This window comes from Natator depressus, chromosome 14 (assembly GCF_965152275.1).
Source record: "Natator depressus isolate rNatDep1 chromosome 14, rNatDep2.hap1, whole genome shotgun sequence".
In the NCBI taxonomy this organism is placed as follows: Eukaryota; Metazoa; Chordata; order Testudines; family Cheloniidae; genus Natator; species Natator depressus.
This window is the reverse complement of record NC_134247.1, coordinates 13,091,712-13,107,198: the sequence shown is the minus strand read 5'-3', so window position 1 is coordinate 13,107,198 and position 15,487 is coordinate 13,091,712. Positions and strand designations below refer to the sequence as shown.

The following is a 15,487-nucleotide window of genomic DNA, read 5'->3' as shown; positions in this document are numbered from 1 at the left end:
CAATGAAGTTTAAAAATACGTTCACCCTTAATGTTAATTTGGCACAAACAAGAGAAATGTCGGTTAAAAGAAAAAACAAATTTCTGAATCAGAGCCCATGAAAACAGGGAGAGAAATTATTTCATAAGGGCCCTGTCCTGCTTTCATTAGGCAAGTGAAAGTTTGCGATTGACTTCCATGGGAGCACGACCGAACCTTAAGTGCACAAGAAACCATTTTTGTAATCCTGTAATTTTAGTGGTGTTGCTGCTGTGGGGGGGAGTGTTATGATGGGCACCCACTGAAAGCATGAATGGGGAAAGCAGTGTCAGGCATGTATTTATGTGTTCCTGTGTTTACTTTTCACAGGTGTTAGCCACAGTACTCATTCAGTACGAGAGGCTGCGAGGGGTTCAGTCCTCAGGAGTGCTCATAATATTCTGGTTTTTGTCTGTTCTCTGTGCTGTGGGTTCTTTCCGGTCCAAGATCATGGCTGCAACAGCTCAGGTAAACATACTGTGCTTGTGTAGGGGACAGCTGGTATAGCATTACCATGACTTGGAAGGATAGATGGGAATGAGTCACCCAATTTAGATTTCATATCTGAACCTGAACTTTACCAGACAAAGGGGAAGTTTGGCTCCAAAGATGGAATTCAGTCTGATTGTAATTTAAAGGGAACTTTTGAGACATATCATTGCATGCCAAGGGAATGCCCAGACTATGCTCAATCAAAGGATGCATTGGACACCTGGCAGGAATCTGAGGGCTGCACCAGTTTCACATACGGTGGAGCAGATCGCAGCCACCTTTTAAATAAGGAACAGTGGTAGCAGAGACAATATGTCTTAATATCCAGTACTCCTGCTTGGATCATACAGTTAGGCTGCACTGTATAACTCCATGGGCTGCACAGTCAACTCTTGATGTGATGGGAACCGGATTTCACTCTTACTGTGGTTGTGAGCAAAGATCAGAAAGTTAGAGGGAGAGAAAAGAAAGCTGTGCTGATATGATCATGTTTAAAAACATAGCTAGTTCTGCCACAGTGAGAGAGGGACTGCCGTATCCCTGATCCGAGCAAATTTCCATTTGACTATTGAATAAGTCCTATGGATTTACTGATTAGATAATTGAAGGCCTGGCAAGAAAAGCAGCATGTTAAGAACACTAAGCATAAAATCCTGGTCCAATAAAAGTCAATGGGAGTTCTGCACTATTTGGTGATTTAAATGATTATTTATTCATTTAATATCATTTCTATAGGAGAGATCTTGATATACTGGGCTGCACAAAACATGGAGTTTGAATTGAACTATAAATGATAGTCTGTGCAATATTCATTTAGAAAATACTACATGCCAGAGTGGGATGCCCTTGTGAATTAACTGGTGTAAATTTAACACGTACAGTAATAATGAATTTCCTTGTTATGGCCCCTCTCACCCTCACAGTGTAACTGTGAGGCTAAAACTCAAATGTAATCAAAATTCCATCTGGCTAATATAAATAAGTTAAAATGTTGAACTACATCATGATGCAGCACCAAAAGCTTTTTTCGAGGGGGAGAGGCTTTATCAATGGCTAATTCTGTAGTAAATCTAAATCAAGAGGTTGGATGGCCTACAGACCTGGACCATTAAAGCAAACCCATAGGCAACGTCTCTTCTATTGTCTTTGCAACCATCAGTGGCCAGAAACTCCCCTCTCTGACTGTAAGGATTACAGATTTTATATGATTAATGAGAGCGTGCACAATTACATCAGACAGGATATAAACAAAAACTGTATAAGGGATTATACAGTTCTGCTATGAAGAGTAAGTCAACCACTAACTGAGAGGAGCTGGAAAGAAACTTACCCTAAGGGAAGAGTGTACAGTAATTGTCTATTACGAAGTTTCTTGCCCCTTCCTCTGAAGGCATCTGGTACTGGCCCCTGTCAGAGACAGGATACTAGCCTAAATGGATTCCTCTTTTGATCTGGTGTGGCAGTTCCTATGACTGTATATTAAAGGCATGATCCTGCACATATCATCACCACGATCTCCGAAAAAGATTTCAGGTGGTTCTAATTCAGAAAAGTATCCTTATTCAGGAAAGGCGTTTAAGCACATACTTTAAGTCCCATTGAAGTCAACGAAACTTAAGCACATGCTTAACTTTAAGCACGTATTTAGATGCCTTAATGAATAGGGACCCACATTTATAACCATTATTCCACATAGTAAGACATTTGCAGGATAGAGCCCTAGGGGAGAAAATGCACTGCCAGAAAGAAGCTCAATAAATTAGTAGCTTCTACAAGAATTAAGTCTAATGAAAACAACCCTTTACTGTTTTTTCTCCTTCTAGGGCCAAATAAAAGACAGGTTCAGATTTACCACATTTTACAGCTACTTTGCACTGATACTCATTGAGCTGATCCTTGCGTGTTTTAAAGAAAACCCTCCATTTTTCTCCCCTGTTAATTCAGATCCTGTAAGTACTGTTATATTCCTCTGATTGTATTTTATAGAATTTCTTAGGTGACATGTAAGGGAGATAGTCTCTACTGGGAGGAGCGTTCGGGTGGCTTAGGGCAGTGTGTCTCAACCTTTTAGGTTGGCAACCCATTACATGAAGTCAAAAATTTTCACAACATGCCTCCCCCCCCCATTATATGTACTAAGATTAAAAATGCGCAGTAGTAACAGTAATAATCCTGTGTAATTGGTTCATATGTGTGTTTCAAGAGGTTGACAGAGAATGCTTGCCCTTGAAGGGGAATTGTGTGCAGGGAGTGGGGGAGCAAGATTTTCTTTGCTTTATATTATAATAAAATTTTCAACACGTCATGATCCCCCAGTTGAGAAACACTGGTTTAGGAGATTGGTAATGATACACGGAGCCTTTCACCACTAGATCTCTGGTTCAAATCCAGCTCAGAGCAGTTGGTTGCTGAAGATAGATCTCACTATTAGAAATACTGAGAATACCGCACCTCATTTATTAAATTGTTATGCAGCAGCAAATATATTTATGAGAATTAAAATGTGATATTAATTGTTCCAAGGATTATCTCTGGAGAGATGGACTTCAGTTTGATGGATGTCCTCTTAATGATATGTGAAGCCATTGGGATTTTAATTTATTAATAAATGAGCCATTCCTATAGGACTTGAGGATGGATAAGGAATAACCTTACGATAAGACAATAGTGCTGTCTAGAGGTTAAATTGCTTCTCTCTCTCTTTAAGCTGTTTTCATAATTGGATTTATGTTTGAACCAAGCTGGGAGAGAGTGCTGAATTATTGAATTAATTTCTGAAACGAACATTTCTGAAACCAAAGAATGACATTTCATTTTGTACAAGTGTGATTAAAAAGCAGTATGAGGTGTGGTTGTTAAGGAATGAAAGGAGTCCTGTATGAAATGGAGAATGAAAGAGATAATTTTATGTCATTATTAGCACATAGTGCATAAGTTATACTCCATGATAGATCAAAAATGATTAAAATGTGTTTTGTCCTTTTTGAAGCAATGTTATTTTAAACTTCTTAATTTGTTTTTAATTTAACTTTCTTGTAGAATCCATGTCCAGAGTTAAATTCAGGCTTTCTTTCAAAGATGACATTTTGGTGGTTTACAAGGTGAGCATGTCCTTCAGTGCATGCATCCGATGAAGTGAGCTGTAGCTCACGAAAGCTTATGCTCAAATAAATTTGTTAGTCTCTAAGGTGCCACAAGTCTTCCTTTTCATTTTATGTCCTTCTAAGGCTTTTATAACCCCAAGGATAACCTCCATTTTTGTTGGCAAAAATATGGGACTACTGACAACCAAAAATTTCCCTTGTAGTATCTACTGGATAAAGTTACTCGCTTCCTGTTCCTTCTTGTGTAATGTTTCCCCTGAGAGGTGTCAGGACACCAGTGGTAGCAGTGAAAGAGATTTAAAAATCTGTCTATAAAGTGCCAAGAAGATTCATAATACCTTTCAGAACTGTAGAGGTGAAACTGAAGAGTAGCCTAATAAACAATATATACAATTTGCTTACTATGCACTGGAGTGCTAACATACAGCAAGAGAGTTGGTGAGTCATAAGAACATGTTGCACAACAGGGATAATACTGCTACCCTTATACTCCGGGGGGGGGGATGTCTTTACTTTCCTGTGGAAGTTTTCATGTACTGTGTTCGTAAGGGGATTTTCTGTAGCATAAGGAAACAAAATCGAGTCATATATGTAACATGACAACTTTCAACAATAGAATTGTTGGTGTTACACATGGGTTCAAGGTGCAAAGTTCAGATCAGGATTCAGATCCAAAGTTTTGGCCCATCCCTGATAGAGAGATGGGCCAACTGCAAAATTCACATCCACACTCAAACTTTCTTTGAGGGTGGTGGCATCTGGAATTTTTGCTTTGGCTTCAGTGATAATAGTTACACTGTCATTGGCAATGTCCTCTTATTATCCTATGTGTAAACCCAGTAAGACCATTTCTAATAAAGTATGTCATATTTGCAATGCTTCTAAGAGGATTTGAATGCTCAACTCCTATTACAAATTAAAGGGCATTAGCTGTTCATATCCCCTAGGCAGCTTTGAAAACTTCACCCTAAATATGCCATTGAGGAATAATAATTTTCAGATATATGTGGGGAAAAAATCCCATTTTCCTTTGGTGGTTTATGGTCTCTTGATTTTTATACGTCATTCAGCTCAGACAGTGACTCTCGACTAGTTTAGTTATTTTAACTTCCTAACACTTCACCATTCTCATGCAGTAGTACAATTCAACTCAAACACTTCTGGAGATGGTTTCATTATTCATTATTCATCACAATTCTTTAAATTGTTTTTGTTGACTTTTAAAAAAAATCACAACAATATTTCTATAATATATTGGGTTTTTAAAATGTTGTTTATTAACTAAACCTAAACGTGGAACCTAAACTATCTGACCTCCTTTCCCTGCGTTTGTAACTCAGTTTTTGCTTTAGGGTCTAATTATCACTTTTGGTTTAGAGAGAGATTTCTCTTACTTTTGTTAGCTAAGTGGTATTGAAGTTTCCAATGTTAATAAATGTCTTTAATTTTATCAGCCAAATGGATTTGGAACTATTATTTTTATATTCATACAGCATGGCAATTCTTGGTTATAAGAGGCCTCTGGAAGATAAAGACTTATGGTCTCTGAATAAAGAAGATACCTCCAGTATAATTGTACAACAGCTGCATAAAGAGTGGGATAAACAAAAAGACGAACGGAAACAGTAAGTACTTCCACATTTTAGCAAACCGAGATTGGTCTCTAAATTGTCTATACGTTAAAAATGAGTCCTGCTCTGAAAAGGGGCAAAGGTCTGGTCTACACTACAATGTTGCTCCTGCTGATGTAAGTTGCTCACTACACAGATCTAATAACTTCCCCCTCCGTGAGAGGTGCAGCACTTAGGTCAATGTAGTTAGGATGACTCAGTGTTTGTGTAGACACTGCATTACTTACATTTCCTGTTGGCTGTCAGCCCCTCATGGTTTCAGAGTAGCAGCCGTGTTAGTCTGTATTCGCAAAAAGAAAAGGAGTACTTGTGGCACCTTAGAGACTAACACAGCTGGAGCCCCTCTACCCCGGGGCTGACAGCTAGGGCTGTCGGCCCCAGGGCGGGGGACACTCCAGCTGTCAGTGTTCCACAATGCCCCACACAGTTAAGTTGGTGGAAGCTCTCCTGGTGAGGATGTGCACCCCCGACAGTCGGGGCGTGTGTGGACGTGAACCACCGTGGTAATTACAATCTAACTTGGGTTGACTTAATTTTGTAGTGTAGACAAGACCTATGTAAAACGGCCACCTAGTAACTCAACCAATCTGTTTTCCAGAAGTATTAAGTCACGTGTGCTTGCTTTAATACACTTTTACTCCTGTTAGCACTGCAGAACCAACACACTTATGAGAAAGTGAGCTGGGTCTTCTCTGGCTCAGACATCACCTGTAGAATTGCTAAGTTAGGTATAAGTGCAGAATCTCCACCACTGGTGGTGTGTGAGCCAAAAGGACCAGGCTGAGTTTGCAAGGGTGGCAGTTTGGGCGGGGGAAGATCTCCTTACTCGAAACTGAGCAGACTTCATCTGGAATCTCTGAGAGACAATAGAGCTGGAGCCTGACGATCTCATTCTGAATCAATTTTCAGAATAGACTTTATGTGCATCTTAAGAAACAAAAGGAATCCCCACACGCACATGCATGAGACTTTCACATCTCACACCACCTTCAGCCTTTGAATAAGCTCCTGGGGTGAGGAATAGGGAACTAGGGATGAGATGCTTAGTACAGCTTCTCACTTTCAACTAGTAATAACAAGTTTTTTAAAAATGACCAACATTGCTTATGAAAGAGGCCCCTGCTCCTAGCGAAGTTAGGGGCAGAATTCCCCTTGTCTTCACGGGCAGCTAGCATCCGGCTTGGCCTTTGCATGTAGTTCGCACACTAGATGAGGTGTCCTTTCAATCGCACATTCTGTCCTAATCTGATCTAAAAGGACAATTATTTGTTGTGACTATGTCTCTCTCACCCACTGACTGGTGTCAGAAAGCACTTCTAAATAAATAGATCTCACTGAGGATGTGCTTATAGTCAGAAATGTCAATAAGTGGGTCCTTCATTTCCATTTCCTCTAATTGTGGATCTATTTCTTCTCCGGACAGAGGTTTTCCTCTGTTTCCCTGTTCCATGCAATCATGCCAAGTTGGAAAGCCCCCATTATGGGTTAATAGTATTAATGCTCATAATAGTATTTTTGGCAGGGTTAAATGTGATGGGGGAGTTTTTGCTTTGCAGCTGCGATTTGAAGAGCTTCCAGTACTAACACCACTGGCTGTTCGGTTCTTTTAATAACTTGTCTATTTTTATGGAAGGGTGTAACGTGCATTATGTGGGATCTGGCCTCTTGGTGCACGGACATAAACCCAACTTCGCCCTAATCAGATCTGTGTAATGAGGGCAAACAGTTTACAGAGACGTCTAGGGCCCAGCAGAACTTCCATTCTGAAACCATGCCTGGGGTTTTGTCAAAAAGTTCATTGTGTTTTGAGATTCTTTCATGCAAACCCAGGCCAGTTTGCTGTGAACTTGGACGGAATTTCTGGTCTGTGTTACCAACTGGTAAAACTTGGTGGTAAAGGCACTAGTGATTCTGAAATGCAGGGTACATCTGCACAGCAGCTGGGAAATATAATTCCAGTTGGGGCAGACATACACATACTAGTTCTGCTCAAGCTAGTGGCTAAAAATAGGATGGCCACAGCAGCACAGACAGCAGCATGGGCTAGGTGCCTGAGTCTAGTCCTGCCTGACTCCCTGGATATACTCAGGTAGCTAGCCCCAGCTGCCATCTGCATCACCATGGCCATGCAGCTATTTTAGGCAGCTAGCCCAGGTCTCTCTTCCCTAGCTGGGAATTACCTCCCAGCTGCTGTATAGACATACCCTCAGAGGGAGTGCAAGTGAACTAAAGCAAAAGAGAACCTTCCAGGAACCTCCCCCTGCCCAAACTCACTGAGTTTCACATAGCTCTAAAACAGCTAAAGTGGGGTGGCTACACTTACCTTATAGGGATTAGCAGATGCTCCTAGTTGCTCTGTATCCAGCTCCACCGATGTTAACAGCATTGGGAGCCCATGTATAGACAGACCGGTGGCTGCCATCTGTGTTTTTAATGCTGTGTCAATTAGACCTGCTCTGAGAAGGGTTATATGACACTGTATTAAAAATGATATGGCAGACAGGGGTACGTCTACACTAGAGTGCCACACTCGGGGAGCTGAAGGGGGCCTGGAAATGTCCCTACCATACACAGGGCTGCATTATAAATCAAACAAATTGTGTGTGGCTAGCATAGGCAGAGCCTCAACTTTATAGAGAACTGTGTTTGTTTCTCACGTTCCTATTGTTCCTGTCCATCGGGGTGTGAAACTTTTGCATTTTGGGTCATGGCTTTCTCCTCAATGAGTCTAACTGAGGGGTTCTCAAACTGGGGGTCGGGACCCCACAGGGGGTCACAAGGTTCTTACAGGGGGGTTGTCAGCCTCCACCCCAAACCCTGCTTTGCCTCCAGCATTTATAATGGTGGTAAATATATAAAAAGTGTTTTTAATTTATAAGGAGGGGTCACACTCAGAGGCTTGCTATGTGAAAGGGGTCACCAGTACAAAAGTTTGAGAACCATAGCTGTTAACCAGCTCTGTAAATGGACTATAAGAGAGGAATGAGGATTTAAGTTTTAGCTGTAAGAATAATAAAAAGTATTGAAAATAGGGTATTATAATTTGCGTATGTGCTCCCTGGGTGTGCTTCAAGTCCTGCCTGCTTGCTTTACTGACAAAAATACAGTTTTGCTCCTATCCAAGCTACAGAGCCAATCTGGCTGTGGGAGACGGAGCTGGCATCTATTCAACCTCGTGTCAGCAAAATCATTAGTTCTTATGATCTAATTGCAGGATCTTTCCAACTGGGGAGGGATGATGTCAGAAATAGAGGGCATGTCTGCACTGACCGTTAAAGGTGTGTGTTTTCCTGTGGAGTAACTAATGTATATTAGCTATTTTGCTGTAAAAACACAGTCAAGAAAAGCCCAGGAGTTTCACTGCAGCCTTAAATAAGTGCAGTCCACCCTAGGTGGGAAGATAATGCTGATCTCACCTAGCTCCTTCCTGGTAAACACCACAAGTGCATTGTCTCAACTTAATATTTTACAGCAAGATAACTATTGCACGTTTGTTTATCTTGCTTTAAAACCCTTTCCACTGCCTTTTCAGGCAGTGAAGGGAAAGCCAGAGAGAACTCATCATGGCTTTTCAGATCCTTTTGCTGAGTTTACAGTGCTGGTAGCCCCCTCTCCCCGAAAAAAAACCAAGTGTGTTGCTTGCAAACTGAGCAAATCGAACCTGGCAGATACTGAGCGAGAGAATGAACTGTGAAACCCAGTGAACTATTTTCAGCAAACAATTTATTTGTCTGATTTAGCCTTTATTTTCTGTTCACAAATGGTCTGTGAACACATCAGAATTTCCACAGTTTTGTTCAAGGTGTGATGTATGTGAACACATTTCTGCCTCTGGACTCTTTGTCACTTTGAGAATCTGTGGCCTGTTCAAATTTCAGACCTCAGCTAGCTCCAAAATAACTACTCAGTCGTTGGAAAAAGTCAAAAAGCCCCGGTCCTGATGTTATTAACAAAAGAGGTTAATTCAAAACTAACGTCTCAGTCCTGGCTGCTCCCAGGGTTCTTTTCCTGTCCTTCCTTGTAGCTGATCCTAACATCCAGGAGGCTTCACCCACCTGCGTTACATTCAGGGTGGAGTTTGATAAGACAGAATTGCCTCAGTGAGACAGCACGGTTCCAACACCTGCTGAGAGAGGGTGGGCAGCAAAAAATCCTGCCAGCCTGTTCTGAGAGAGTTGAGTGAGAGTATCACAGAAGATGGGATTTCCAACAGCACCTAGGGGAATTAGGCACCCAACTCTCATTGAAAGTCAGTGCGTGTTGGATGCCTGACTCCCTTAGGTGCTTCTGAAAATCCGACCCAGAGTCTCAAATAGTATTATCATAATAAATGTATCACATGTTTCATCAGTAGCTCTCAGTGTTTTGCAAAGGGAGTATCATCATTCCCAGTTTTACAGATGGGGGGAACTGAGGCACAGACTGGTGAGGTGACTTGCACAAGGTTACCCAACAGGCCAGTGGCAGAGCCAGGAATAGAACCCAAATCTCTTGTGTTCTAGCTTGGGGCTCTATTCACTAGGTCGCACAGCCGCCATAGTGCTCCTGAGTTTTTGCCGTAATCGTTTGTTTCATACCCTTAGGAAAGAAGAGGTGGCATACGTGAAGACATCTAACCATATGCTGAACCATGTTGATGATGGCCCAGAGGAGGCAGAAGTTCTGATCCAGGATAAGAGGCAGCATAAAGAGCCTTCCTTCCTCAAAGCATTGCTAAGAACCTTTGGCTCATACTTCTTGATCGGCTCTTTCTACAAGCTGCTCCAAGATCTGCTTTCTTTCGTCAACCCTCAGTTGTTAAGGTTGGTTTCTCCTATCAGTCGTTTTTACCCCCAGTCCTCATGAACTCTCCGCTTCAGAGATGAGCATGCTTCTTGAAGTGCATTATTTTCCCCACACAGTGTTGCGTATGCACACCCTGCAGCTTTCGTCGTGAAATGGCAAAAGGTGGCCGTTCTTCCTTGTGTACTAAAAGGGAAATCGGACAGTCTTGACTAGGACACCTACAAATAAAAGACCCATAAATTGGGCATGGCCAGAGCACTGCCTTGGGCTAAAAAATGGCCTGTTGCCTTCTGAGTTGCAGCCTAAAGTAGTTTATTCTTTACTGCTGAGGAGCATCCGCAGCCAGGCAGGCAGAGCACTGCATGCTGGGACCAGTAGTTTTTGCATGTCTGATGCCTATATCAATGATGAAGGCAGCTGCAATATACCTCATTGTATACAAATGAAGTGTGGCCCTTAGACACCTGGCAGGTGGCCAGTGTAGCTCTTGGCTGGGACAGGTTTGGGAATTCCTGCCTTATATGTAGATTTATTCTAGTCAGAGCCAAGGCCTTGGGTATTCTCAAAGGTGTTGCAGTGGTGAGAACATGGGGTGGGGTGAATACATTTTCCAGAAGAAGGAAATGATCGGATACAAGAAGGAAGGTCCTTGCCGAGAAGCGGCATCAGTAGCACCTTTCCCGCCTTCTCTTGCACTCTCCTTACATGGAGTAAGGCTCCTAAAAATACTTTGCTGTTTGTCTCCCTGGGAGATCGGCTCTCCCAGCCCAAGTCATGAAAGGGCTGTGCGTCTTTGTAAAGTGGTATCTCACTTCTCTTTCTGTGTTGATTTGTTCATGTGGCACAAAGCCCACCAGCTCATTAACTCGGAAGAATGTCGTGAAGGAAATACCAGAGTTGCAGGGAATAGCAGTTACGTTCCATCAAGCAGTCATTTTTCGCTCTCGATCTTTAAAAGACGCACCGACATTTTAAATGCTTTTGGAAAGAATAGTGGAGAATGGATTAAGGTTTTAAATGAAGGTAGGGGGTGGGGTGGAAAAGGACTGGGTCATGTGGTATAAAAACCTCTGTTAAAATAATGCTTGGTGTGGAGCTGTCTTCTGAGATCCTGCTGATATGTGAGTGCTTTGTATAACGCACAAAAACTTGTTACACAGAGGAGGACCCAACCCACCATATCTGCATGTTGTTGTTTACAACATATCTCCTTTCCAAGCCTTGGGGGAAGAGGAGAGCGCTGGCAGGCTTTTAAGGGGAAAGTGGGTTAAATGTCATTATATCCTGGGAGCTTCTCAAACTTATATCAGTTCAGAGACAAGTTTAATGTCCTGGTCGATGATATCTCAAGGCACATTGCCGTGCATTCATGTAAGCATCTAAACTCTTGTGAGCAGCCTCAGGAAATTTGTTTCTAGCACCTGGAAAAAGTAGGGCTGTTTGGCAAGTTTTGATGCATGCAAAACAATAGTTTTGTATTTCCAGAAAGATCACTAGGTCATATGCTGGGCTCATCAGGAAGAGCCTTTACAGAGCTCCCCGCCTAGTATGTCTCAGTCCGCTGATACTGCCTGGAGCTGTTCAGGGGAAGGTGGGTTTGGGGCCAAAAAGGAATGTTAACCCTGGCCTCCATTCTTTTGCAACAAGTGATTTGGGGCCTGATCCTTAGCTTTTGCAAATCATCACTGAAGTCCCTGGAGCTATGCCAGTTCACAGCAGCTGGTGCTCTGGCCCTTTGAATGAAATCTTAGGTCCCACTTTCCTCTGATAAGAAAAGGCAGAATTATTGTGGCAGAGCTTAATTATCTGATTCATAGTGCCAGATCCACTTTACGTGGCTAGTAACCTGAAATTGGAAATGCAGTTACTGGGGTTATTGTGCATTACTTGACATTTTCTGCTTATTAGCCATATCTTTACCATGCAGGCCTCACTGGGAAAGCAATTGTGTGTAGTAGAAGTCAAGGGTTATTAATGAAGATAAATGGCTAGTTTAATGGCACCACCATTTAGCTAAAAGGTAGACGTGAACGTCAGTTCTTTATGGATACATCTAGGAGAATGGGGTTTGGAGCCTATTTCCCTGAGGGAAAAGCCAGCCCAAGGCACTGGTGGTCCAGGAGTTTGAAGAAGGTTAAGATGAGGTGATGGTTTGACTATGATCTGCTGTGATGGAGTTTTGGAGGAGATGAAGAAAAAAAAATTAGAGACACGCTCCAGACCTGTGTGGTAATTGAATGATTGTCTTCTGCCAGAGGGGCAGAGTTAGCTGGGGATCCATTAGCCCCTTGGCATTTGTAAGTAGGCTGAGGGAGCTCAGCTGGGAGAGAGCTGCCGGAGAACCAGGGCTCTCCAGCAGAGATGGAGTCACAGTGAGTGAAATAGACTCTTGTCTGTGAAGGCCTTGAGGTAGGACTTGGAAGAAATGGGGAGATTGCTGGGGGAAGCTGCTGGCATCTCTGTGGAAGGAATGCAGTGAGAAAATCCTGAGAAGAAGCAGTGGGTAGCAGCACAATTAGCTCAAAAAGACAGAAACTGGGTTTGTGTTGGCATGTTGGTGTGGACTGTTTGATTGGACTTCAAAGCCTCAGAAGGGGACTGAACTTCCCGAGGGCCAGGCCACAGAAGGCCCAGATGGAGACACGCTATTGTGGGGCCGTGGAAGTGGCCGCTAATGGGGGCATTAGAGATGTGTCCCTGTAATGCCTTAACCTGACGCTAGGGAGTGCTCTTAGGGTGAGTACAGTCTCCTACACCTGCCTTATGTAGTAGACAGGCTGGTGTCCCACTGCATGCATCACTCAGCTCATGACTACATGGAGCTACTTAGATAGACAGGCCAGATAGGGAACAGTGCATTATAGAGGCTGGAGCTCAGCAGAGCCTGATGTTCTGCCTTGTATTCCCTCTCTGACTAGTTAGTTCACAACTGGGCTTTCTCCCTGGCAAGACCTAATGTTTAGCTGTTGTATCTAATGTTATTTGAATAAAGCCATAACCTAGCTTGTAACCAGGAGAATTTTTTTGTCATTTGAGAGAAAAGGGAGTATGTGGCAGCCTGCTATAAATAAGAGAAGCTGTGTGTTATGTTATGTCCCATTAATCTCTCTCCTTGTTTTGTTTTTCTTCCCCAACTTTCTTAAAAACAGCATATTAATTGGCTTCATTAAGGATAAAGATGCCCCATCCTGGTGGGGATTTTTGATTGCAGCTTTGATGTTTTTCTCTGCCGTGCTGCAGACTATAATTCTTCACCAACATTTCCAGTACTGCTTTGTTACTGGGATGAGGCTGAGAACTGGCATCATTGGGATGATATACAGAAAGGTAAGACTGGAAGCATGTAATTGGTCAATGTAACTATATATAGCCAAGGAGGAGTGATCTTAGCCATTAGACAATGAGGAGAGAACCGGACCATGATTATGGGGAGAAAGCAGTCTCCTGGAAAATAAAATGAATGCTCAGTGTTCTAACATGCCTCACTGCACCTTAAAGTACTTTCAAAGAAAGTAGCAGCTGAGTGTGCGTGTGTTGTTGGATCACCAAACATGGCACAGTCAAAGACTGGTTTTATTTAAATATTCAAAATCAAGGGGTGCATCCTTAATGTGTTTTGACTATCTCAGAAAATAATTGTATCTAGTAAAGAGGCATCATGTACTGATCAAGATGAAGGAGCTCAAAACAAAATATATCTCATGAAATGTTATTCTCCAAATGAATTAAAGATGATTTAGGATTGACTTAATTGTTTTATTCCTACTGAAGAAGTATCTACTGAGGCTATCTGGCTTTCCTATTCCCTGAGGATTTATTATCTGCATTTCTCCGCATGTGTCTAAGATTGATAATCGTCAGGGTCTCTCACTTTTCAGTCCTTGGTCATCACAAACTCAGCAAAGCGCTCCTCTACTGTTGGAGAAATTGTCAACTTGATGTCAGTGGATGCCCAGCGGTTCATGGATTTGGTGACTTTCCTGAACATGTTGTGGTCGGCGCCGCTTCAGATTTGTCTAGCTTTATACTTCCTCTGGCAGGTACAGGAACCATCACATTTGTCCGAGTTTTTATTTCAGTGACACGCAGACTGGTTTTTGTTGAATTCTCCACCATTTTCAGAAACCTCCTCTCATTCTGTCTTGTTTTGGCATAGACTGATTGACACCAACTTACCAAATTAATTAATCTCTTAATTACTGCCACATACTGTGGTTTGTCGTATACAACCTATGGTTCATAACAGAGTTCCCAGCAGCTGATGCAAATGACTTTCTATATGTATTAGTGAGGGCTGAATACATATGGTACAAACATTACTGAGGAAATGAAATCTGTACAGCTATCCTACAGTAGACAGTCAATATTATGCTTCCTAAGGAAATGTGCAAAACACTAAGTATGGACCAAATTCCACCCTAGTATAAATAGTATAAATACCATGCCATTTGCTTCAGTGAAGTTGCATCCACTTCAACCAAGGTGGAAACTATCCTTCTGTGTGTATAAAGCATTGACTTCCATCCGCTTGAAATGTTTTCATGCTAATTGAATGTTTTTAATTTGTAAGACAGTGGCTCCAAGCCGAATGCCCCATCTGAGATCAGGACCCCTTGTGCCAGGTGCTGTACAAACACATACTTACAGTCTAAAGAGACAAGACAGATAAAGGGTAGGGAAACTGAAGGATTATTAGTCCAACTTTACACATGGGGCAACTGAGGCACAGAGCGATTAAGTGATTCATTAACAGAGGACGTTTGGGGCAGAGGCAGGAATACAATCCAGGACTCCCAAGTCCCAGTTCTGTGCCATACTCACAAGACTATCCTTCCTCTCTAATGCTGCATCTTCTGCCCACGTAAAACTGCAGTGTACCACCATTGAAATGAATAGGCATTCTGCATGGAAATCAGTGGCAGGGTATGGAGAGCGGATGTTTTGTGGCTGGTGGTTATGTGCAATTTGAGCAGCATGGAGTATGTGCAGATGTCGGCTCTGAAAGAAATTAGTTTTTCCTGCATTTGATTGACTAAATGTGCCCTGGATGCATGGACTTCGGGCTGTTACACCCTTTAGAGCAGTGGCCACCAACTGGTTGATTGCGATTGACTGGTCGATCCTAGAAGATCTCCCAGTCCATCGCGATCTCCAGCATGGCTGCCGCTAAGGCAGACTCCCTACCCCGGCCCCACACTGCTTCCGGAAGCAGCTAGTGTGGCCCCGGTGGTGGGGGGGCAGAGGTGTCCTTTTGTGCACTGCTTTTGTGTCCTTTGTGCACAGCTCCCATTGGCCGGGAGAGCTGCGGGGGGCGGTGCTTGCAGAGAGGGGCAGCGCACGGAGCCACGTGCCCCTGCGCCCTCCCTCCCCCCTGGGGCCACAGGGGTGTGTTGGCCCCTTCCGGGAGCGGTGTGGGGAGGCATAGAAGGGGGCTCCGGGCTGGGGCAAAGTGATCTT

The 15,487-nt window shown here is 42.9% G+C and overlaps 1 protein-coding gene across 1 annotated transcript in view; it reads left to right on the top strand.

Annotated features, from left to right (window-relative positions):
- The window catches only part of ABCC3 (ATP binding cassette subfamily C member 3), a 76,970-nt gene that overhangs the window by 28,955 nt on the left and 32,528 nt on the right, over positions 1 to 15,487 (top strand). The window contains exons 4-10 of the mRNA XM_074972163.1: positions 349 to 486; positions 2,334 to 2,459; positions 3,550 to 3,611; positions 5,108 to 5,239; positions 9,829 to 10,047; positions 13,180 to 13,357; positions 13,909 to 14,070. Of these exons, the coding sequence (XP_074828264.1) occupies positions 349 to 486; positions 2,334 to 2,459; positions 3,550 to 3,611; positions 5,108 to 5,239; positions 9,829 to 10,047; positions 13,180 to 13,357; positions 13,909 to 14,070 (1,017 nt within the window). The remainder of the gene's footprint in view (positions 1 to 348; positions 487 to 2,333; positions 2,460 to 3,549; positions 3,612 to 5,107; positions 5,240 to 9,828; positions 10,048 to 13,179; positions 13,358 to 13,908; positions 14,071 to 15,487) is intronic.